Source organism: Macaca mulatta, chromosome 13, assembly GCF_049350105.2.
Source record: "Macaca mulatta isolate MMU2019108-1 chromosome 13, T2T-MMU8v2.0, whole genome shotgun sequence".
Classification (NCBI taxonomy): Eukaryota; Metazoa; Chordata; class Mammalia; order Primates; family Cercopithecidae; genus Macaca; species Macaca mulatta.
The window spans coordinates 77,355,851-77,382,075 of record NC_133418.1 but is presented as its reverse complement, the minus strand read 5'-3'; the positions used below and the strand labels follow the sequence as shown (position 1 = coordinate 77,382,075).

Here is a 26,225-nt window from a genome sequence, read left to right as displayed (position 1 = left end):
AACTTTTGGATCAAATGATGCTTGTTTATCTCAGTCACATTTTTATGATTTGTATTTTGTAAAAATGAGATCTTTTTATTTGTTTGTTTTACTACTTTCTTTTAGGAAAACACCAGAAATTATTGTTGGCAGTTTTTGTGACTCCTCTTACTGATCTTCGTTCTGATTTCTCCAAGTTTCAGGAAATGATAGAAACAACTTTAGATATGGATCAGGTATGCAATATACTTTTAAATTTAAACAGTAGATATTTTTTAAAAACAAAGGCCACATTAAGAAAGCGTGTAAATTTTTCTTTTTAGTATCTAATTGTAGCACCTTTGTAGACAGTGGACGTAAGACGAAGTGACAGATGGGAAAAGGATTTTTTTAAAAAATAGCAACTGTTTCAGTGGATGAAATACAGAGTAGCAGAGGAAATGAATATTGGGCATAACTGTCCTGGTTAAAGACAATCTCATAAATGAACAATTTCATAAATGCAACTGCATTTTATTTTCAAAGAGAAGGAAAATTATAGTCACTGGAAAAGGAAAGAGAAGTTAGAGGTAAACATAAGACACACAAGAAAACTTTCATTTTGTTTGTTTTCTTGTTTTTCTTTTGAGACTGGGTCTCCCTCTGTTACCCAGGCTTAAGTGCAGTGACACTGTCATAGTTCACTAACCCCTCAAACTTCTGGGTTCAAGTAATCCTCCTGCCTTAGCCTTAGTAGCTGTAAATACAGCTGTGTACCACCACGCCTGGCTACTTTTTTAAAAACTTTTTTATAGACATGAACTCTCGCCGTGTTGCCCAAACTGGTCTCAAAACTCTGGCCTCAAGCTATCCTCCTGCCTCGGTCTTAGCCTCCCAAAATGCTGGGATTTCAGATATAAGCCACCTTGCTGGGCCACTTCTGTTTCTTTTCCACGTAGAGAGTTCTTTGCAGGAGGAGGTTAGAATATGTATGCATCTCCTAAATAGTTGTTGAATATAACTAAAAAGTTAACCAGGACTCTAAATACTATTTACTTCTAAAATTTCTTGTTAATTGAGAACATTTAGGGTTTAAGTGATCTATATCTCATGTCTTTAACAATTTTGAGCAATAACTGTATGTAAAGTGAGAACAGTTTGTGAAATAGTTGAAAATATCCTTACATGAAAGTGAATTTTAAAGCACAGTTTATGACATGGTAATGCTTTGTTTTGAATCTGTTAAAAATTTGTTTATATGAACAAGTTTACCAGTTTACTATGGTGAGCCCATTGAATATAGTGGGGTTCCCCCCCCCCCCGAGATGAAGTCTCACTCTTGTCCCCAGGCTGACGTGCAATGGCGTGATCTTGACTCACTGCAATCTCTGCCTCCTGGGTTCAAGTGATTCTCCTGCCTCAGCCTCCCGAGTAGCTGGGATTATAGGCGCCTGCCACCAAACCCGGCTAATTTTTGTATTTTTAGTAGAGGCAGGGTTTCCTCATGTTGGCCAGGCTGGTCTTGAACTCCTGACCTCAGGTGATCCATCTGCCTTGGCCTCTCAAGTGCTGGGATTACAGGTGTGAGCCACCATGCCCGGCCTGAATATAGTGTTAATTTGCAAGACTTTAAAAATAGTATTTTGAAATTTTTCTAAGTTAAATTCCCTGTTAAAATGGTCATGCAGGAGTATATGCTTGCATTATTCATATTAGGGTAACCGTTTGGTTTGCTGGTTTAAGTCAGATTCTTTGCATTACTTTTTTTTTTTTTTTTGAGATGGAGTTTCACACTTTTTGCCCAGGCTGGAGTGCAAGGGCGCTATCTCGATACACCTCAACCTCCTCCTCCTGGGTTCAAGCAATTCTCCTGCCTCAGCCTCCCAAGTAGCTAGAATTACAGGAATGTGCCACCACACCCGGCTAATTTCGAATTTTTAGTAGAGATGGGGTTTCTCCGTGTTGGTCAGGCTGGTCTCAAACTTCCAGCCTCAGGTGATCAGCCCACCTCAGCCTCCCAAAGTGCTGGGATTGCATGCGTAAGCCACCGCGTCCCTGCCTCCACACCCTTTTTGAAAAATGAGACAGAGTTTTATTCTGTCACCCAGGCTGGAGTGCAGTGGTGCGATCATGGTTCACTGCAGCCTTGAATCTGGGCTCAAGTGATCCTCCCACTTCAGCCTCCCAAGTAGTTGGAACCATAGATGTGCACCACCACACCTGGCTGATTTTTAAATTATTTGTAGAGATGATAAAAATAAAAAACCTGCTGCCATGATTCAATTACCTCCCACCGAGTCCCTCCCATGTCACATGGGGATTATGGGAGCTACAACTCAAGATGAGATTTGGGTGGAGACACAGCCAAACCATATCAGACAATAAATTGTGGAGAGCCAACAAGATTGAAGAAAAGAAGTTTGAGCTTCGAGGGGTGGTAAATTGTGGGAAGGTAAATATGTGGGGCAAACTAATGGAAGGTAAAGGTTGTTTTAGTAAGGTTTGTTTTGCATACCCAAATCAAGGTGCCATCTCCAGTGATTTAAGAGTCTATGGTGATCAAGAGTAGTTCTCTTGTAGTGCACATCTTACATGATGGGCAGGAGCAAGAGAGAGAAGGGGGAGGTGCTACACACTTTTAAACAACTAGATCTCAGGACAAGTCAGTCACTATCATGAGAAGAGTACCCAGGGGAAACCACCCTCATGATCCAGTCACCTCTCACCAGGCTCCACCTCCAACACTGGGGATTCCAATTCCAATTCAATGTGACATTTGGGTGGGGGCACATATCCAGATCATATCTCCTCATATAGCTGAATGGTATTCCCTGATGGACATACCACATTAATTATTAATTTATTGATTGATTAACAGGATCCTGCTCTGTTGCCGAGACTGGAGTGCAGTGGTTTGATCATAGCTCATTGCAGGCCTTGAATTCCTGGGCTCCAGTGATCCTCCCACCTCAGCCTCCTGAGTACCTGAGATTATAGGCGTGTGCCACCACACCTGGCTAATTTTTTTATTTTTTAGTAGAGACACGGTTTTTGCTATGTTGACCAGGCTGGCCTTGAACTCCTGGGCTCAAGCAATCCTCCTGTCTTGGCTTCCCAAAGTTGTAGGATTACAAGTGTGAGTTTAGAGAGGTATAATTTCTTACTCAACTCCAAGTATTTTATTTCTATTATCATTTGTTCTTTGGTTTGTTAATTATTTAGAAGTATATTTTTAAATTTCCAAGCTTGGTGTGTATCCATTTCATAAAAGTTCCCCATGTATTTAAAATTTGGATGTGTACTCTACTTTTGGGATTGTTTTTTCATTTCATTGTCTATATGTGCTCGCTAATTTTTGATCTGCTGGGTTACTGAGAAAGATGTGGGTTTCTCCATCTAGGTCTGTTTTTGGTTAATATGTGAGGCACAGAGCTGTTGTTTTTTCTGGTGAATTGAATCTTCATCATTCTTTAGGGACTCTATCCTTAATTAATAATGCTTTTTTGCCTTACATTTTGTCTCATTGTAAGAGAGCTATGTCAGAGTACTTTTTAAAACACTTTTTAATATGGTATATATTTTTTCATTTTTTGTGAGGTTTTTTAACCATAAGTTTAAGCAAAATAAAGCTTATAACTGGATTTTATGTACTTTTAAATTTAATTTGATTTTTTTTTTTTTTCTTTTTTTGGTGAGATGAAGTCTCACTCTGTCACCCAGGCTGGAGTGCAGTGGCGCAATCTCAGCTCACTGCAGCCTCTGCTTCCCAGGTTCAAGAGATTCTCCTGCCTCAGCCTCCCTAGTAGCTGGGATTATAGGCCCGCTGCCACGCCTGACTAAGTTTTTGTGTTTTTAGTAGAGACAGGGTTTCACCGTGTTAGCCAGGATGGTGTTGATCTCCTGACTTTGTGATCTGCCTGCCTTGGCCTCCCAAAGTGCTGGGATTACAGGCGTGAGCCACCGAGCCTGGCCAAAATTTTAATATTATATTGAATTTCTTTTGGTTGGTTTAAATTGAGAAAGTTATTTTGTGTATATTCTCTTTTTTGTTAGCTTTCTGTAATTTGATTTTAATTCCTTATTCCTTGCATAGTTTGCTTCTGGTATGTGAAAGTGTACTCTCTAAGTGGATAGTAATTAGGAACAATTTATCTCAACCTCATTTATTGAATAATTTAAATCAAGAGAACGGACTCACTCTGTTATATTAAGCTTCTATACATAATTGTCTGCTTAATTGTAATGCCTAGTAAGGATACACTTCATCCTTTTTTTAGATGTTCTTTCACAATTTCATGTAAATTTTAGTTGTTTTGTTTCAAAAAAGAATTCCTATCGGACAATCTGTGGAAATACATAGCTTATTAATATTAGATCTAGTTTTCTCTTTTCATAGTTTACCTCTTTCTTTCTTTCTGTCTGTCTTTCTGTCTTTCTTTAACTGAGTCACACTCTGTCACCCAGGCTGGAGTAGAGTGGCACAATCTTGGCTCACTGCAATCTCCGCCTCCCATGTTTGAGTGATTCTCCTGCCTCAGCCTCCCAAGTAGCTGGGACTACAGGTGCACACTGCTACGCCCAGCTCATTTTGTATTTGTAGTAGAGATGGGGTTTTACCATGTTGACCAGGCTGGTCTCAAACTCCTGACCTCAAGTGATCCACCTGCCTTGGCCTCCCAAAGTGCTGGGATTACAGGCATGAGCCGTGGCGCTGGTCCAATTCCTGTAGTTTTTTAATCAGTTGAATTTAACATTTATATTCTTCTTTTAAATCTTCCAATAGGCAATTATCTTTATAAAGGTCCTATATAATCAAGACTTTGTTTCTGAATATTTTATGTAGTTTTTGCTATTGTAAATGAGATCTATTTTTCGTTGTGGTTTCTTGCTGTTATTACTGGTAAGAATTTAGTGAAACAAAGTACTTACGAGTATGTTTTTAAATTGTGAGATTTTGATTAACTTTTAAGAAAATTCTTTCGTTTCTTAGAGCTTTTTGAGATTTCTAGGGTATATCCTTGTTTTGGGCAACATACAACTATTACAAGTTTTGCACATTGAACGTTACTTAGTAATTTTTAGGGAGAACATTTTAAATGTTTAGGAAAAATAAAATGTAGAATACTATTAGGGACATATACATCATCAGCACTGCATCTGTTTCATATGAATCGTTTTTATACATACAGAACTCTGAAGTCCTAATGAACAGAATTTTCCATCTCAGTAAATAGAAACTCCTTAATAGTTGTGACTGAATAACTTATGGATAGCAAATTATTTAACTGAAAACAGTAAAATTTAAGTGGGAGGAAATATTTGCTGTATAATTTCTGTCTTTACCTATTATTTATAGGATTTTGTCACTTTGTTCTGTTTGCAGGTAGAAAACCATGAATTCCTTGTAAAACCTTCATTTGATCCTAATCTCAGTGAATTAAGAGAAATAATGAATGACTTGGAAAAGAAGATGCAGTCAACATTAATAAGTGCAGCCAGAGATCTTGGTAAGAATGGGTCGTTGGAGGTTGGAATAATTCTTTTGTCTATACAGTGTCTGTCTATGTTGATGCCAGAATTATTTTATAAGTTTCCTGTCCCCAAGATGATGACTCCACATTCTTGTCAAACAGAAATCGCCCTACAGGCCCTTGTATGATGTCATTTAAACAAGCCCTATTTTAAATGTCACCTCCACTGGTAACAGGATACTCCTAGGAGGATCACCAAACCCGATTCTCCTAGGAGTAGTGCATTGATTTGGCTTTGGGGTTTCCAAGCACTTCATTAATGCCAATTTTTGGAAAAAGTCTGTCTTCCATACCAGCTTATTAATTCCCTATGGGTTCACACTTTTTTGTCCTCTGGATTTTCATCAAACATGTGTAAGGTGCTCAGTACAAAGAAGTTTAGAAATCCAGAACAAAACAGTGTATTAAAGCAGTAATAAACTTCCGGATAATCTGATGCCCATACCTACATATATAAAAAATTTGCAAATAGTTTCTGTAGAGAGTCCAAACATGGACTAGATCCCTAATTAAGAACTTTTGCATTAGGCCGGGCGCGGTGGCTCAAGCCTGTAATCCCAGCACTTTGGGAGGCCGAGACGGGCGGATCACGAGGTCAGGAGATCGAGACCATCCTGGCTAACACGGTGAAACCCCGTCTCTACTAAAAAATACAAAAAACTAGCCAGGCGCGGTGGCGGGCGCCTGTAGTCCCAACTACTCGGGAGGCTGAGGCAGGAGAATGGCGTGAACCCGGGAGGCGGAGCTTGCAGTGAGCTGAGATCCGGCCACTGCACTCCAGCCTGGGTGGCAGAGCGAGACTCCGTCTCAAAAAAAAAAAAAAAAAAAAAAAAGAACTTTTGCATTAAAATCCATCTTCCTCATTTCATAGCTAAGGATATTAAGGCTCAGAGAGTTTATATATCTGGAGTTAAAGTTATTTTGTATTTCCTTAATAATTTTTGACTTAATAGAAAGTTAAAGTACCTGCACATTTCTGTGTTTTACCGTATGTTAACTTGTTTGGCTGGAAGTTTTTCTGCTGATAATTGGTTTTATGAGGGAAGAATCCTGTTAAGAATGCATCATTGGACTTGGCATGGTGGCTCACACCTGTAGTAATCCTAGCACTTTGAGAGAGACCAAGGTGGGCAGATTGCTTGAGTCCAGGAGTTCGAGATCAACCTGGGCAACATGATGAAACCCTGTCTGTACAAAAAATACAAAAATTAGCCCGACATGGTGGCATGCACCTGTGGTCCCAGCTACTCAGGAGGCTCAGGTGGGAGGATCACTCGAGCCAGGAAGGTCGAGGCTACAGTGAGCCATAATTGCACTACTACACTCAGCCTGGGTGACAGGGTGAGATCCTGTCTCAAAATAAGAAAAGAGAATGCATCATTGGCCAGGCACAGTGGCTCACGCCTATAATCCCAATACTTAGGAGGATCACTTCAGCCCAGGAGTTCAAGACTAGCCTGTGCAACATAGACCACATTTCTACCAAAAATTAAAAGGAAAAAAATTTGCTGGGTGTGGTGATGCACACCTGTGGTCCTAGCTACTTAGGAGGCTGAGGTGGGAGGATTGCTTTAGCTTGGGAGGTTGAGGCTACAGTGAGCCATGATAGTACCAATGTATTCCATCCAGCCTGAGGGACAGAGTGAGAGTGACACCTTGTCTTTAAAAAAAGAAAAAAAAAAGAATGCATCATAGTATACATTAAATTATTGCCTATTTTTTTGATCTATTTTATTGAGTGCTAATGAGAAAATTAATGGCAAAAACTTGTTTTTTATGGTATAAATTAAGTTTAATTTCATTTAAAATTAAGTAAGTTTGTTTTATTAAAAAGTATGTTGAAAGCGACATAAATAGCACTCAAATTGAGACAGAAACACTGTAACTGTAGTGTAAGAACATTAGGCTGGGAGTTGGGAAACACGAGTTCTAGTTTCAGCTTGGAAATTTTTTCTGAAGCTCTTTACAAATTATTTAATTTCTCTGGTTTTCACCACATTCTACTGTAGCATTAACATGTTGGATTCATTGCTTTAATTCTTAGACCTACTTAGGTCTTTAATTCTTAGACCTTAGTGTCATCAGAAATGCCATTACACTTTGAGGATGTGAGCCTCATTTTAAATAAAGTTGTGATCCTCATGGCAGCCTCGGTTTACATGTGTTAAATAAACAGTATTCTATAAATACCATTGTCTTTCATGTTTGGTGATGTTGCTGTTGTTAACACTGCAGTGAAATGCATATATAAGCAAACTACGTTACGTACTCATGAACATGGTCCTTTGTTTTGAAACTTTGATCACTGATTGTTTGCAGTCTTTCATTGCGGAACTACTCTTTCCCTTTGAATGTTTTGAGAGGTTCCTTTGTTCAGATCAGTCCAATTTTATTTCTGGATCGGTCTCTACTTTCCTTTTCCTCACTGGTCAAGCGAGGTCTGTCTTTAGTTGTTTGCTACTACTAACATTTGATGGCCACACTTCAGCAAGTACATTTGTAAATACTCTCCCTCTCTCTTAGTTTGTAGTCTAGAGATCATATTGGTTAATGAAATTATGAAGAGGGAACATATTTATAAAAACCCAGAAATTCTCGATGCAGAAAGTCTAGCTGATTGTGAACCCAAAATACCCGAGACAGGTCTCAACCAATTTAGAAAGTTTATTTTGCCAAGGTTAAGAACACATCCATGACATAGTCTCACGAGTTTCTGATGACACGTGTGCAACGTGTGCAAGGTGGTTAGGGTACAGCTTGCTTTTATACATTTTAGGGAGACATGAGACATCAGTCAACATGTGTAAGATGTACATTGGTTCGAACCGGAAAGGCAGGACAACTCGAAGCAAGGGGCTTTCAGGTAATAAGTAGATAAGAGACAAAAGGTTGCATTCTTTTGAGTCCTTGATTGACCTTTCACTGAATAGTCTGGCTTGGTGAATCTGCATTTTTACATAAACAATAGGGCAGAGGAAGCAATCAGAAATGCATTTGTGTCAGGTGAGCAGAGGGATGACTTTCTGTCCCTCACCTGTGAAGATAAGCTATCAGTTTACATTGCTAGGGTGAAATTCAACAGAGTTGTTTGAGAGTGAACATCTGGAGGCTCACAAGGAATTTCCTTGTGGGCAAACTGTGAGGGAGGTATGTAGCTTTTTAATCTTTGTTGCTATCTTATTTAGGAATAAGATGGGAGGCAGGTTTGTCTGACATAGTTCCCAGCTTGACTTTTCCCTCGGCTTAGTGATTTTGGGGTTCCGAGATTTATTTTCCGTTCACGTATCAATCAGATCATTTGGTTTGTGAAGTTTCCTATGCTTAACAGAAAATATGTGCACTAGTTTTCCTAGAGTTTCATTGTCAGAGTCTCAAGTTTTTGTTTGGAAATTGTATTTGGTCACATTAATTATACTCTATATTAGTTCCAAAGAAATAACTTTGGTTAAGAAAATAATTCTCATGCATAACTCCACGAGGGTGGGGTTATACCTTAATCCATCCTCATGTGCTCACAACAACTGGGGCAAATGTGTTGCCCAGTGCTGGTGTTCTGCAGCCTTGGATAGGTTTACCCAGAAAGCAGCTTTCAAGTCAGAAACTAACATTCATAAGGGAGTTGAGGATTTTATAAATAGATATCCGTAATTCATGTAGTTTTCAAGTAAGTAGTATTTGAATCTTTTCTGGTTAGATAATAATTGTGATGTGTTGTCATATAACAATATGTTTTTCATTATTTAAATAATTTTAGAGTTACATTGAAAAATGGCTGTAGGTATTTATGGAATACTTTTTCTTTTCTTCTTGATTATCAAGGCTTGGACCCTGGCAAACAGATTAAACTGGATTCCAGTACACAGTTTGGATATTACTTTCGTGTAACCTGTAAGGAAGAAAAAGTCCTTCGTAACAATAAAAACTTTAGTACTGTAGATATCCAGAAGAACGGTGTTAAATTTACCAACAGGTTTGCAAGTCATTATTATATTTTTAACCCTTTATTAGTTCCCTGAATGCTCTAATATGATGTGAATGTTCTATGATAAGGAAGTTTTACTAATGTAGTCACCAGGTAAGAGTCAAGCTTTCTTCCAAATAGCAGTCAGCTGTCCCAATACCATTTGCTAAATAATCCATCTGTTCCCCACTGACTGAAGTGGTACTTTGGGTCTGTTTTAAAGAGTCTACTTTTACCTTGTCTCACCATTCTTTTGTCTACGCAAAATATATTTTATCACTTATTCTGTGTTACCATATCTATTAGAGCTAGTTCCCGCTCATATCTTGGCTTTATTTTCATGTTTCTTTTATCTCTTTTTTTTTTTTTCCCCCTGAGACGGAGTCTTGCTGTGTCACTCAGGCTGGAGTGCAGTGGCATGCAGTCTTGACTCACTGCAACCTCCACCTCCCGGATTCAAGCGATTCTCATGCTTCAGCTTCCTGAGTAGCTGGGATTATAGGCCTGCACCACCACATCTGGTTCATTTTTTAATTTTTAGTAGCAATGGGTTCTCACCATGTTGGACAGGCTGGTCTCGAACTCCTGGCCTCGAGTGATCCACCTGCCTCAGCTTCCAAAAGTGCTGAGATTACAGGTGTGAGCCAACGTGCCTGACCCACATGTTTATTTTTTGTAAGAAAACTGCTATCATTTATCAAGTTAAAAAAATTATTCTGGTATTTCAGTTGGGTGTTTAAATTAGTTTAGGGAAATATGAGGCCATTCACTAGATTCTAGCTTTTTTTTTTTTTTAATCTTGTTTCATGTTGAAACAAATTTTAACAGTTTTTTCCTGCCATTTTTCTAACTGATCTTAGGAAGTCCGTGAAGTAAATTATTTCTATGTAAAAAAAAATTATTTTAAATTAATTAAAAAATTTTAAAATTATATTTATTTATTTTATTTATTTATTTTTTTGAGATGGAGTCTCGCTCTGTCACCCAGGCTGGAGTGCAATGGCCAGATCTCAGCTCAATGCAAGCTCCGCCTCCCGGGTTTACGCCATTCTCCTGCCTCAGCCTCCCAAGTAGCTGGGACTACAGGCACCTGCCAACTTGGCCGGCTAGTTTTTTGTATTTTTTAGTAGAGACTGGGTTTCACCGTGTTAGCCAGGATGGTCTCGATCTCCTGGACCTTGTGATCTGCCCGTCTCGGCCTCCCAAAGTGCTGGGTTTACAGGCTTGAGCCACCGCGCCCGACCTAAAATTATATTTAAAATCTTCTGTGGCTTATGGTGGGGGGAGGCTAAAGCCTTTCTCCTTTTGTACTGTTCTGGAAACTACTCCCTCCCCTCCTGAATTTTCCCAGAACTTTACAGGTAGCTTATATATATATGATCCCCTGTCATCTGTTTAACAAGTACTTTGAGTGTCTATTATATGCAGACATTCTAGGTGTTCAGACACCCTAGTAATTAGTTTGTTCCTCATAACTCTCAGTAAAGAAGACATGTATATTTCTCATTTTATAGGTGTAGAAGCTAAGACTTCACTTTTCCTCAGTTAGACGGCTAGTGCTGGTGGGTGCCTAAACTTAGATCTTCTGTTGCCAAATCTAGGTGTGTTGTTTTTCCAGCACACTAGAATACTCCTGGTTCAAGAAATGTATATATTTTAGCTGGTATAAGATACAACTTTTGGGGTGTTCTAATCATCTTCAAGTTTTTTGTGGGTTAGTTATAACATATGAAAAAAGATTGGACTGAATGGCCACATGATGCCAAGACTGAAAGTCACTCACTAGGTTATGACCTGTAGAATCTGGTACCTGCCTGCCTCTGCTTTTATATTTTGCAACTTGTCCCTTCACACAGTGGTCTCACTTTTATAATGTCTTTCCCTCATGCATTTCTTTAATTCTTTTTTTTTTGCCTGTTTCATAGTAGTCTGTTTGTGCTGCTACTTGCCCCTGTACTGTTCTTGAGCTATACATGTCTGCTGTGCCATTGAGTGATTCAATCAAGGCCACAATTATCATCTTGATGAACTGATTTTCTCCCACTGCTGATAATTACTTCTCTCCTTTCTTTCTCCTTTACATCACCTCTTTTTGTTCTTAGTTTCATTCCCTTCTTGATTCCAGTTAATATTTTTTTCTTATTCTCATCTTCCTTGAGTATTTTTTATGTCAACCTCTATTTTTTGTTTTCTTTTTTTTCTTTTTTTTGGTGAAGGGTTTGGCTTTGTCGCTCAGGCTGGAGTGCAGTCGCACAATTTCGGCCCACTGCAACCTCCACCTCCTGGGCTCAAGCCATCCTCCCACCTCAGCCTCCCAAGTAACTGGGACTACAGGTGTGCCCCACTACTTTGTATTTTTAATAGAGACAGGATTTCCCCATGTTGCTCAGACTGATCTTGAACTCCTGGGTTCAAGCAATCCACCTGCCTTGGCCTCCCAAAGTGCTGGGATTACAGGATTACAGACGTTGTGCCCGGCTCAACCTGTAATTTTAATTTTCTCTTCAAATTGCTCAACAAGATTTAGTTTCAAGACATTTTCCTGGCTGTGCATGGTGGCTTACGCCTATAATTCCAACATTTTGGGAGGCCGAGGCGGGTGGATCACTTAAGGTCAAGAATTCGAGACCAGCCTGGCCAACATAGTGAAACGCCATCTCTACTAAAAAATACAAAAATTAGCTGGGTGTGGTGGCACATGCTTGTAATCTTAGCTACCGTGGAGTCCGAGGCATGAGAATCGCTTGAACCTGGGAAGCAGAGGTTACAGTGAGTCAATCATACCACTGAACTCCAGCCTGGGCAACAGGCTCAAACAAACAAAACAAAACCCATTTTTCTTATTTTGAAAACTTTTAGTATTGAAAGATATTTTTGCTACAGTAATGAGAAATACTGTTTGTGTGTTCGTTTGTGGGGTTTTTTTGTTTTTTCTTTGCCTTTTTTTTTTTTTTTTGAGACAGAGTTTTGCTCCTGTTGCCCAGGCTGTAGTGCAATGGCGCTATCTCAGCTCACCACAACCTCTGCCTCCCGGGTTCAAGTGATTCTCCTGCCTCAGCCTCCCAAGTAGCTGGGATTACAGGCATGCGCCACCACACCTGACTTAATTTTGTATTTTTAGTAGAGACGGGTTTTCTCCATGTTGGTCAGGCTGGTCTCAAGCTCCCGACCTCAGGTGATCCACCTGCCTCAGCCTCCCAAAGTGCTGGGATTACAGGCACCCTGCCTGTGTTTGTGTTTTAAAAGGGGTCATGGCTTTAATTTTTTTTTTCTCTCTCTGAGACGGAGTTTCCCTCTTGTTGCCCAGGCTGGAATGCAATGGCGTGTTCTTGGTTCACTGTAACTTCCATCTCCTGGGTTCAAGCGATTCTCCTGCCTCAGCCTCCTGAGTAGCTGGAATTACAGGCACGCACCATCATGCCTGGCTAATTTTTGTATTTTTAGCAGAGACGGGGTTTCTCCATGTTGGTCAGGCTGGTTTCGAACTACCAACCTCGGGTGATCCACCCGCCTCAGCCTCCCAAAGTACTGGGATTACAGGCGTGAGCCACCACGCCCGGCCGACTTCAATCTTAAATAAGGATTCCATTTAAATATTTTGTAAAAGGGCACAGGTCATATTTTTACTCAGGGGAATATAGTTATAGCAGGAATTGTGCCATTGCTCTATTCCAAACAGCATAAAAGAACGTTAATAAATTGAATTCTAACCACATTTGTCCGTAAGGAGTTGTCTGTTTTCCACTTGTATTTCCATTTTAATTATTGTTTTGATGTTTCATAGGATACTTTGGATATGTTTCATGTAGTACACATTGCTTCTAGTACACATTTTAATATTTTTAATAAAACTGTTATGTTGATTTGCAGCAAATTGACTTCTTTAAATGAAGAGTATACCAAAAATAAAACAGAATATGAAGAAGCCCAGGATGCCATTGTTAAAGAAATTGTCAATATTTCTTCAGGTAAACTTAATAGAAATAGTAATGTTCTGAATGTCGCCTGGCTTTTGGTAATAGAAAAAAAAATCATGATATTTGAAGTGTGTTTTGTTATTTTCTAAAACCATTACATTTTGACTATTTAATATGTTAGGTTTCCTATATAAAATAAGGCATGGTATGTTACGGTAGGACACATAACTGGAAATTACTCTTGTACATAGAAACAAAAAATGGCAGAAAAGCACAAAACTTACTATAGTTGTAACAAGGAAAGGAAACACTAGGGCCTACAACATACTAATGTCTTGGGTCCCATCTATGGGCTCATGAGGCTCTAGGTTATGGAAGTAAATACCACTGAAAAGCAAATATTAATTACACACGAGGCAGGCCTTTTTGAGTTCTGTGTGTCATTTTGTAGATTTTGAGTTCATTCTAGTGGCACCATTTGAGATCATTTTCATGTAATTAAAGGAACACAGCAACCTGACACTCTTATTGCCCTTAGAATGGAATGAGTATATGTTTAGCACAAAGTAGGTGGTAATGTGTTAAGTTGGAAGGCTTTGCCGATCATGGTGTGTATGTTGACTGTAACCTTTATTGTGCCTTTAAAAAATATACTCAAGAACTACCTTACCCAAGTAATTAAAGTTAAAATTACCAGTCATGGGACAAATGACCTGTACTTCCTGGTGTAATATAGAAGGAAGGACACAGTATCACCTATATGGTATTCTTGACCAAAATATTTAACCTGATTTTAAACAAGTAAAAATTCAAATAAATTTAGATTGTGGTACATTCAGGGCCTGAACTTTAATAAATGTCCATGTCATGGCAGCAAAAAAGAAATCAAAAGGTCTTAAAGAGACAGGGCAGCCAAACGCAGTAGACAGTTGTTGATTAGACCCCAATTTAGAGGTTGGAGCTGGGGAATAGCTATAGAGGACACTATTGGGGCGAATTGAGAAAGTTTAATATGAGACAATATGGTGTTAGCGTCAGATTTCTTGTGTGAAATGGTAGTGTTATGATTAGGAGAATGTCCTTGTTCTCAGGATATGCATGCTAAATTATTTAAGGGTAAATATTTTTTGAAAGGTTATGTCTATGAATAATTCTGTAAATTGTGTTGCTATTATGAATTGTCATAATAAATCAAAAGGAAACATAAAACTCAAGGTTTTATTTTAATACACTTTATGTATTGTTGAAATGAATGGAATTGATTTGTAAAGATTACATTTTTGCTTGTTTGTATCAGAAAGCAGTGACATAATAATCTTCTAGCTGAATTATGTTTCTTAGGCTAGATTGCATTTTAAAGAACCCTATAAATACCATTTATTTGAACTATGGATCTTCCTTAAAAAATAATATTTATTAAGCACCTAGCAGGGCAAAGTTTTTAGATTTTAACATTTAAATTGAAGATTTTATATTAGAAGTCAACCTGAATTTAAATGAAACTTCTTCTTGGTCTGATATTACATATTACAAAATATTTGTATTTAAAAATATAATGGAGGCTGGACATGGTGGTTCACACCTGTAATCCCAGCACTTTGGGAGGCTGAGCTAGGAGGATTGCTTGAGCCCAGGAGTTTGAGACCAGCCTAGCCAACATAGGGGGACCCTGACTCTACAAAAAAATCCCCCCAAAATTAGCCAGGTGTGGTGGTGCATGCCTGTAGTCCCAGCTACTCAGGAGGCTGAGGCAGGAGAATCACTTGAACACAGGAGGTCGAGGCTGCGGTGAGCCATAATTATGCTACTTCAGCCTGGGCAACAGAGCAGAGGGTGCAGTGAGCTGAGATCACGTCACTGCACTCCAGCCTGGGCAACAGAGCAAGACTCCATCTCAAAAAGTGTAATGGATCACTTTTATAATTTTCTATCATACAATTAAGTCACAAAAGGTTAAGAGCCAGTTATGTGACATGCCAAGTATAGACTCTTAATTAAGATGCTTTGGTTTGCTTTTGGTATATATGTATGTATGTATGTATGTATGTATTTGATGGGGTCTTACCATGTTGCCCAGGCTTTAGTGCAGTGGTGTGATCATGATTCACTGCAGCTTCAACCTCCTAGGTGCAAGCAATTCTCCCCACTCAGCCTCCCAAGTAGCTTGGGACTACAGGCATGTGCCACCACACCTGGTTAACTTTTTAAAAATTATCTTTTGTAGAGATGAGGTCTCACTATGTTGCCCAAGCCAGACTCAAGCAATCTTCCTACCTTGGCCTCCCAAAGTATTGGGATTACAGGCGTGAGCCACCCTGCCCAGCCTAGTTTTCTTTTTTTACTATAAACTTATTCTTGTCAGTATGCTAGCAATTTTACAAGTTTTAAAGTAGTTATAGCAAGTACTTCACTCATGTTTAATTCTTAAAGGCTTATATTGCTATATAATAGGGTAGTGTGAATTCTTCCTTTCTTTTTCTTTAGAAAAACGTATTCGGTAAAAGTAATAAATTTTAAAAGTATACTGAGGCCAGGTGCTCACACCTATAATCCCAGCACTTTGGGAGGCTGAGGCGGGTGGATCACCTGAGGTCAGGAGTTCGAGACGGGCCTAAGCAGCATGGTGAAACCCTGTCTCTATAAAAGTACAAAAATTAGCTGGGTGTGGCGGCAGGTGCCTGTAATCCCAACTACTCGGGAGGCTGAGGCAGGAGAATTGTTTGAACCCAGGAGGCGGAGGTTGCACTGAGCCGAGATCACACCATTGCACTCCAGCCTGGGCGACAGAGCAAGAGCAAGACGCTGTCTCCAAAAAAAAAAAAAAAAGATATACTGAAACAGAGGAAGATAATTATGTCTGCTTGGCCCCATTGTTAAGTTGATTTTTATTTTGAAAACATTTGATCGCTGTTACGGGGAACAAGGGAATAAAAAATGAGTTAAATTTCCAGCCCCTTGATTAAACTAATAATTTTTGGTTTTCCTAGAATTAAACACTTTTATCTTGAATGTTCTGTGAAACTTTTGACATGATTGATAGCTGTATGATAGTCTGAATGACATGTGGGTCATGTACCAGCCCCTCCAACCTGTTAACATTTAGAATCTTTTCAGAAAAGTTAAAGCATTGTTAATTTTCTTCATGTTTTTTGTCTAGCATGTGTCAGAGATTTTTTTAATGTACCTATTAATAGCGTTTAGTTTTAATACTCTAGAACAGTAGAATCTTGGAAATGTTTTAAGTGACAATTAGAGATTTAAATTTATGCTGACATTCTCTGCATGTGATACTAAAGAAAGCCAAACTAACTGTTTTACGGTCAGTTTGTACAATATACCAGGCATTGATGGTCACATTTCAACATGCTACCTTTTTGCTTACATGTGTCTTATGATGATTTTGAGGTGCCATTCTGGTTTCTCAGATACTTAAAATATAGATAAAGGTGTGTCTTAAAATTGAGAGAATGTCTTAGATACCACTGCACCGTTTCTCTTAACCTAATCAATATATTATCAAAGTGTCTCCTTGTTAGTTTTCTTTTTTAAAGCTCTACACATTTCTTTAAACAGCTGTATAGTTTTATATTTTAATGATAAGGGAAGGTACTCTACTTTTGTTTTTTGTGTGTTTTTGTTTGTTTTTGAGACAGAGTTGCCCAGGCTGGAGTGCTATGGTGCAATCTCAGCTTATTGCAACTTCCACCTCCTGGGTTCATGCAATTCTGGTGCCTCAGCCTCCTGAGTATCTGGGATTACAGATATGCACTACCATACCTGGCTAATTTTTGTATTTTTGGTAGAGATGGGGTTTTGCCATGTTAGCCAGGCTGGTCTTGAATTCCTGGCCTCATGTGATCCCTAGTCTCATGCGATCTGCCCGCCTCGGCCTTCCAAAGTGCTGGGATGATAGGTGTGAGCCCTCAACCCAGCCAGTACTCTGATTTTGATAGCTATTCACAATGGGGAAGGATGTAGCACACATTTTAACCCTATGTTGAGTTTTAGGTGGGTTCCTTTCAAATTTTGTTAAGGCTAATTTTGTTAATTTTTTTAAAAAAGTATAAGTTAGGAAATGGGTTTTGAATTCCCAAATGGGGGGATTAAATGTATTCTTACAGCTTGTATCTGTTTATTATTCAGTATTCCTGTGTACATTTTCTGTTTTTATTTTTATACAGGCTATGTAGAACCAATGCAAACACTCAATGATGTATTAGCTCAGCTAGATGCTGTTGTCAGCTTTGCTCATGTGTCAAATGGAGCACCTGTTCCATATGTACGACCAGCCATTTTGGAGAAAGGACAGGGAAGAATTATATTAAAAGCATCCAGGCATGCTTGTGTTGAAGTTCAAGATGAAATCACGTTTATTCCTAATGATATATACTTTGAAAAAGATAAACAGATGTTCCACATCATTACTGGTAAAAAACCTGGTTTTTGGCCTTTGTGGGGGTAACATGTTTTTTGTTTGTTTGTTTTTTATCTTGGAGTAGAAATATATTTAAAATTGATGGAGAAAATTCCCAGTTCTTAACATGAGAAAGAGAACATATTATTCTCACCAGTTAGTAATCTATTCACATTTGGATTAGAGGAAAGATTTAGAAGGTGAGATAAAAGCTTATGAGAGAATAATGTATTCCTTGAAACTTGTTCCACAGGTTCAGAACGTTTAGAAACAAACATCCCTTCACACTCAAAGCTTACCTTTGAGCCAGTCCTCCAATACTGAGGTCTTTGAAAGTCAGGCCGAATTGGCTATGGGAGGACCTCAGGTTAGGGTACAAATTATTTTAAAACATGGCACTATATTCATGTGAGACTCGAAAAAACTAGCCTTGCATATAGACTCATGTATCATGTCTCCGCTGAGATGTTTGAGAGATCTTAACTAGATCTAGAAAACAAAAAAGGAAGTAGGAGTTTTGGGGCAAATATATTTGGGAAACGGTTGATTGTATTTTCTTTCCCCAAGTGGATTTTCAAGTTGTTCATATAATATAACCCCAACAAATAAATCGCCTGTTTTTCAAAAGAAGGATCCTGTTTTCAGGTTTTTGTGTGGGTTTTAAGTGGTTCGAAAGATTTGACCATACTGATACACTCACTAGTAACCTCATTTACTAATGAGTAACGGTTTTGAGTTAATCAGTTAGGCCTGCACTACTTTTCTGGAAATCAATAAATTATCCCACAGGCAGCCTTGTGAGCCATGGGAAATGTGTATATGGTCTTTCTAGGCCAGAGTCAAATTACAGGTATATTTTTCATGGCTTCTCTTGATGAAAGGCCCAGTATCAGTTTGTCTGAAGAAATAATAGCATTGCTTTTGGGGGTAATATGGGCAGTAACTCTGTCCACATCTTTGGGCAGCCTGTGGTTCTGCTTTTGTATGCCACGTCAGTGTAAACCTACATGATTAGTCATCATTGTACAGCTTAGGACTAACATCCATTTATTAGTAGCAGAAAGAAATTTAAAATCTTGATTTCTGATATAATTTGTTTTGTAGGCCCCAATATGGGAGGTAAATCTACATATATTCGACAAACTGGGGTGATAGTACTCATGGCCCAAATTGGGTGTTTTGTGCCATGTGAGTCTGCAGAAGTGTCCATTGTGGACTGCATCTTGGCCCGGGTAGGGGCTGGTGACAGTCAGTTGAAAGGAGTCTCCACATTCATGGCTGAAATGTTGGAAACTGCTTCTATTCTCAGGTAAGTGCATCTCCTAGTCCCTTGAAGATAGAAATGTATGTCTCTGTCCTGTGAGAAGGAGAGGTATATTTGCAGATTCTCATGTAAAAACATCTGAGAATGTTTGTCTTAGTTTAATAGTTGTTTTCCTGTGGACTTTATATACTTTGTATTATCTTAAAAGAGTGATTGATGATAGCTATGGAAAACTTTGATTTTTAAAGTTGTCTCTTTAAGTAGACAATTTATAAGCTACTGGTACTAGCTCACCTTATAAATCTCCACTACCATGTTTTCACTTGCACTGTTCACACTTCCTGGAATGGTCCTTCTTGCCCTTTATCCAACTTCTTTCTAATTTTTAAGTCCCTGATGATGGAAATGCTACTTCTGTAGTGATTTTTCTCATCATACGACCCTAAGGTCATGGGTGTTTTTCTCTGAACTCCTCTTTGAGATGCCTGTAACTTAAACCACATTTTTATTTTAGACATTACTGAAATGTTTTGTCTTTATTTCACTTTTTAGGAGCTTCCTTGAAGGTAGGGACTATACCTTGTATTTCTTGGTTTCTTTTTTTTAAAGTTTTTTAGAGAGACAGAGTCTTACTCTGTTGCCCAGGCTGGTCTCGAACTCCTGGGCTCAGGTGATCTTCCTGCCTTGGCTTCCCGAAGTGCTGGGATTACAGGCATGAACCACTGTGATCCTCCTTGTTTCTTAGTATCTTCTAAAGTACATTGAATATAGTAGGTGCCTAGTAAATTATGTGTTGATTTAACTTCTTTGAGGTTCTGTTGTTTGTGAAGAATTATAAAAGCAATACAAATGTTTGTGTAGTAATTAAGCAACAGGTTAATATTCATGAATTAAAAGATTAAAGAAATAAACAGAACATGTTAGCTGGCAACTCACAGAAAAAGAATTAAATTGCCAACGAGCACACGAGCACATGAAAAAGTAGCAAATGTATGTAAGTTTCACCCCCTTACATATATTTGTTTAAAAATGAGAGAAGAATGGTAATAGCTGGTATTAGTAGGACTGTGGCAGGCACACAATTTACATAACCACCAAAAGTGTATGCAAGTATCTATGTCACCACACCCTGGTCTCATCTTCGTTCAGTTTTATTTTTATTTTTTTAATCTCGGCCGATTTGATTGGCACGAAATGAATGATAGCTGCCTTATTTGGAATTCCTTTGATTACTACTAGTGTGCTTGACAATGTAAAACAATATTTATTCAAAATCTGTTTTCCCTTTCATCCATTGTTTATTCATGTTCATGCCCTTTTTTCCCTTTTCTCCTTCCTTCCTTCCTGCCTTCCTGCCTTCCCCTTCCTCCCACCCTCCCTCCCCCACATACACAGGTGTGTGCTACCATACCTGACTAGTTTTTAATTTTTTTTTTTTTTAGAGGCAAGGTCTCACTATGTTGCTCAAGCTGGTCTGGGCTCAAGTCATCCTCCCACCTTGGCCTTCCAAAGTGCTGGGATTATAGACGTGAGCCACCATGCCTGGCCCATGCCCATTTTTCTGTTGAAGTTTTAGTGCTTTTTATTGACTTTGTTTATATATTAAGATAATTAATCTACTATGTTTGTGGCATATCCTTCCCAATGTATTGTCTTAATTTTGTTTTTGTATGTGTATGTTACCACATTTTATGTGATGGGAAATTTCATGTAATTATGTGCTTCAGGTCGGCAACCAAAGATTCCTTAATAATCATAGATGAATTGGGAAGAGGAACTTCTACCTACGATGGATTTGGGTTAGCATGGGCTATATCAGAATACATTGCAACAAAGATTGGTGCTTTTTGCATGTTTGCAACCCATTTTCATGAGCTTACTGCCTTGGCCAATCAGATACCAACTGTTAATAATCTACATGTCACAGCACTCACCACTGAAGAGACCTTAACTATGCTTTATCAGGTGAAGAAAGGTATGTACTATTGGAGTACTCTAAATTCAGAACTTGGTAATGTGAAACTTACTACCCTTGAAATAATCAGTAATTGCCTTATTCTAAGTTAGCGTAAATTGTTAATGTTTTTATAGAACCCATTTACCCCTTAATTCACAGTCTGGGGACAGGAACATGTACATATTTCTGTATCTCGTAGTAGGACCACTCATTCTAAAGCATTCACAGAAAGAATTATCTGTTTTTGTTTTTGTTTTTGTTTTTGTTTTTTTGAGACAGAATCTAGGTCTGTTGCCCAGGCTGGAGTATGATTCTCTGCTCACTGCAACCTCCGCCTCCCGGGTTCAAGCGATTCTCCTGCCTCAGCTTCCCGAGTAGCTGGGATTACAGGCACCTGCCACCAAGCCTGGCTAATTTTTGTATTTTTAGTAGAGACAGGGTTTCACCATGCTGGCCAGGCTGGTCTCGAACTCCCAACATCAGGCTATCCTCTCCTCTTGGCCTCCCAAAGTGCTGGGATTACAGGCGCGAGCCACCGCGCCCGGCCAGAATTATCTGTACTCTTGAACATCACCATGGAGGGATTTTCTGCCACCTCCCATTTCAGTATGTTTTCTTGTTGAATTAGGATAACAAACAATATGCTTTCAAGTTCCAAAGTTCTAGCTGTTATTGTTTAACAAAATCTTCATTATAATTAGCTTATTTTATGCTCAAGAGTGTTATAAAAACAGGTTCATTTAAAACTAGGGGTTCCAGAAATCTTGAAATAGTAGTTATCACATGCAGAGTGACTTATCTATTGTTATTTCATCCTTTCAGGAAAGATTGTTATTCGTGGGCTTGGGGTCTAGTCAGATCCCTGTATTGATGAGATTAACATAATATAAGACTTTCAAAGGTTTTAAAAATCATACTATAAGGATTGATTTCATTAGTCACCAGAATAACTTTTTTAGATGGCGCTCTGATTTTCCACGAACACGTTTTTCTGCATCAGTTGGTTACACATGAGTGAGATAATCTTGGTTCTCTATCTTTTGTTATTTATACTTCATTGGGAATCCTTTTGAGTTACTGTATTTGTGTCATTATTATTATTGCTGTAGAATTCAGGAACTTTTAGTAGATCTGGCAGTTAGCATGAAATTTGCTTTTAAATCATTGCTTGTGTTTTGTAAGCTATGGAAATGTGTTCAGAATGTTTTTTAAAAGGCCAGATGAAGTGTGAAGATAGAAAAACTTCCTCCTTCACTGTGGATGTTTAACAAACATTTGCTTCTACTTTATTTTTGTTTGCTTCCTTTAGTTGTGCAAAGTGTCCAGTTCTAGAATGCATGAGATACATGACAAAGCCAAAAAATTTTTTACAGTTGATAAATAATTGTGGCAAAAACAGCTCTATAATAACTTTGCAATCATCATTTGATTAAATGCTTAAAAAGTCTTGACTCAGTTTTAACTATTTCCTGCAAATAATAAATCAATATTTTTAATTAAATGCTACTCCAAATTAGTGACACTTTTACATGTCTCTTTCTCCCTCCCCTTCTCTCTTCCCCCCTTTCCCCCTTTCCCCCTTCTCCCTTTCTCCCTTCCTTCTTCCCTTCCCCCCTTCCCTTGCCCCATCCCTTCCCTTCCCCCATCCCTTTCCTTTCCCCTTCCCTTCCCTCCTCTTGCCCCTTCCCTTTCCCTTTCCTTTCTCCTTCACTTCCCCTTTCCTTCCCTCTTCCCTTCTCCCTCCCTTTCCCCTCCCCCTCTCCTCTCCTCCCCTCCCTTCCCTTCCCATGAAATGAGAAAGCCTCAGAGATATTGGCTTGATTAATTTTTCTTTAGATATTTATCTAAGCCTTTAAGGTTTATCTGTTGAGCTTTTTCATCTCCTATTTTTATTTTTTCTACGTTTGTCAAGGATAAAATACAGCACTGTGTGCCAAGTCATAATCACTTTTCTTTTGAGACTTAATCAAAATTCCTTTAACTGTTACTCTGATACATTTGGCTAATGTATTTGAAGTAATCCAAAATTAAGTTTTCTAATGACAAGGTGAGAAGGATAAATTCCATTTACATAAATTGCTGTCTCTTCTCATGCTGTCTCCTCACGCTTCCCCAAATTTCTTATAGGTGTCTGTGATCAAAGTTTTGGGATTCATGTTGCAGAGCTTGCTAATTTCCCTAAGCATGTAATAGAGTGTGCTAAACAGAAAGCCCTGGAACTCGAAGAGTTTCAGTATATTGGAGAATCACAAGGATATGATATGGAACCAGCAGCAAAGAAGTGCTATCTGGAAAGAGAGGTTTGTCAGTTTGTTTTCATAGTTTAACTTAGCTTCTGTATTATTACATAAACAGGACACTAAGATGAAGGTTTTTTGGTGTTTTTTTTCCCCCTCTGTTTTTCTAGTGCTTATTTTTTAATCAATTTGTTTGATGGCAAAGAATCCATTTCTGTGTCATTTTGATTTCTGCAGTATATACATCTGCATGATCAAGATTCGATTTCAAGTACCAAAGTAGGAATAAAGGAATATAGTAAAGGAATAGGCTTAAAATTAGTCTTTTCACTAAAATTAGTTATTATAGACTATAGCTAGGTACATCTTTGTTCATAAACGAATACATCAAGTTCAGTTATTAAATTACATATTAGGTAAGAAAAGGACAAATAAGAAAGCATGATTCATAATTCCTGCCCTCTATTTGTTTAGAATTTAGTTGGGGAGATAAGAATAACGAATGTGACACAGAGAATAAAGTGGCACATGACAAATATTTATTCAAAGAAACCATTATGGATGGGATGTTTCAGTTCTCATGGGAGAAGTGGATTTTATGGTGGCTTTTCTTTGAGTATGGGTCATATTTGGGTGTTCACACAGAAAGACCCAAACATATGCCTAATTTTTAAATTAATTACTTTATTTTCTTTGTGATGGAGTCTCTCTCTGTTGCCCAGGCTGGAGTGCAGTGGCGTGATCTTGGCTCACTGCAAGCTCTGCCTCCCGGGTTCGCGCCATTCTCCTGCCTCAGCCTCCCGAGTAGCTGGGACTACAGGAGCCCACCACCACGCCCGGCTAATATTTTGTGTTTTTTAGTAGAGACGAGGTTTCACTGTGTTAGCCAGGATGGTCTCAATCTCCTGACTTCGTGATCCGCCTGCCTCAGCTTCCCAAAGTGCTGGGATTACAGGTGTGAGCCACCACGCCCAGCCCTTTTTTTTTTTTTTTTTTTTTTTTTTTTGAGACGGAGTCTCGCTGTGTCTCCCAGGCTGGAGTGCAGTGGCGTGATCTCGGCTCACTGCAAGCTCCGCCTCCCGGGTTCACGCCATTCTCCCGCCTCAGCCTCCCAAGTAGCTGAGACTACAGGCGCCCGCCACCACGCCCGGCTAGTTTTTTTTTTGTATTTTTAGTAGAGACAGGGTTTCACCATGTTAGCCAGGATAGTCTCGATCTCCTGACCTCGTGATCCACCCGCCTCGGCCTCCCAAAGTGCTGGGATTACAGGCTTGAGCCACCGCGCCCGGCAAAAAAAGTATAGTTTTATCTGCTGTACCTATACAAGCAGGAGAAATATAATTCGTTAATAATTTTAGGTATGGCAGGCTGCCATCCCAAATATGAAGTGGTCTTTGTATTTGCACTTTAATGTGTTGAAATCATAGCTTTCAGTGATCCAGCATTAGGCAGACGCTTATGTAATCCCTTGTTTCCAATTAAAATAGACGTTGTGTACTTTTGATAACATTAATTATAATGTATTTTGAGCCCTGTGAGGTTGGTAACATTATTCCCATTTTGTGAATGAGGAATGTGTGTTAAGGAATTTGCCCAAGAGTCACATAGCAAGTAATATTCATGCTCTCTGAAGCAGCAATAACTTGGTAATAAAATAAAAAAGAAACATCTTCTGTATGTGTTAACTTTTCAGTGACAGTTTTTGCCTTCCAGTATTCTTTGTAAACCTTGAATTCTTTTTTTCATAGAGGATTAAAGTTTATCAGTTATAAAGGTGGAGGAATTTGGGAACTAGACAGTGCACACATAAATAATAAATACGTTCTTCAAATATTGGGTGGGCTAATGTGGGGGGAGTTTGAGACCAGCCTAGGCAACATAGTGAGACCCTTGTCTCTAAAAATATGAAAAATAAAAAAAATTTCTAAAAATGGGTGATGTGTTTAGATGGAAATGAAACAATTTGTCACGGTCTAACAAGACTTTTAGAAAAGATATTTTAATTACTAATGGGACATTCACATGTTTTTCAGCAAGGTGAAAAAATTATTCAGGAGTTCCTGTCCAAGGTGAAACAAATGCCCTTTACTGAAATGTCAGAAGAAAACATCACAATAAAGTTAAAACAGCTAAAAGCTGAAGTAATAGCAAAGAATAATAGCTTTGTAAATGAAATCATTTCACGAATAAAAGTTACTACGTGAAAAATCCCAGTAATGGAATGAAGGTAATATTGATAAGCTAATTGTCTGTGATACTTTTATATTGTTTTATATTAATTCTTTTTCCATAGTGTTAACTGTCAGTGCCCATGGGCTATCAACTTAATAAGATATTTAGTAATATTTGTCTCTGAGGACATTTTCAAAGATCTTTATTTTGAAAAATGAGAGCTGTAACTGAGGACTGTTTGCAGTTGACATAGGCAATAATAAGTGATGTGCTGAATTTTATAAATAAAATCATGTAGTTTGTGGAATTTGAGATGCATTGTAGTTCTTTGCAGTGTGACTTCTATACACATTTGTTCCCAAATATGTTGGAAGAAACAAATAGTCCAGAGACCTTGTAAAAGATCTTAAACTGGAGGGCTCCATGGAGATCTTTGCCAGTGACTCCCCCAGAGTGTCCATCTGTTGGCAGGAGCCAGGTTGGCTGCATACGCATTAGCTAAGGAGCTTATTATACATCCAGAGTCCTACAGTGAGCCTCCATCCCGTCTGCCATTCTCCCATCCCTGGTCTATGATAAGACTTAGAAATCTGCATTTTAACAAAACCTTTCAGGTTGAGAACCCTGATTTAGTCTACTTCTTCTGTTTTACAATAAAGAGATGAAGGGGTTAAGAATTAGCAGCTAATCCTACGCAATGTGAGGGAAAAAGGACGGTCCTTTTAATAAATGCAGTGGACTGGTGGTGTATCCATATAGGAAGAAATGAAATTGGACCCCTAATTCATGTCATATATAAAAATCACCTCCACTC

The 26,225-nt window shown here is 38.6% G+C and overlaps 1 protein-coding gene across 1 annotated transcript in view; it reads left to right on the top strand.

Annotated features, from left to right (window-relative positions):
- Window positions 1-25,718, top strand: part of MSH2 (mutS homolog 2) — a 73,562-nt gene extending 47,844 nt beyond the window's left edge. The window contains exons 8-16 of the mRNA XM_015112314.3: window positions 106-215; window positions 5,342-5,465; window positions 9,309-9,459; window positions 13,321-13,418; window positions 17,549-17,794; window positions 18,886-19,090; window positions 20,773-21,020; window positions 23,130-23,302; window positions 25,273-25,718. Coding sequence (XP_014967800.2) covers window positions 106-215; window positions 5,342-5,465; window positions 9,309-9,459; window positions 13,321-13,418; window positions 17,549-17,794; window positions 18,886-19,090; window positions 20,773-21,020; window positions 23,130-23,302; window positions 25,273-25,443 — 1,526 coding nt within the window. The 3' untranslated portion in view covers window positions 25,444-25,718. The remainder of the gene's footprint in view (window positions 1-105; window positions 216-5,341; window positions 5,466-9,308; window positions 9,460-13,320; window positions 13,419-17,548; window positions 17,795-18,885; window positions 19,091-20,772; window positions 21,021-23,129; window positions 23,303-25,272) is intronic.
- Window positions 25,719-26,225: the final 507 nt, after the last annotated feature.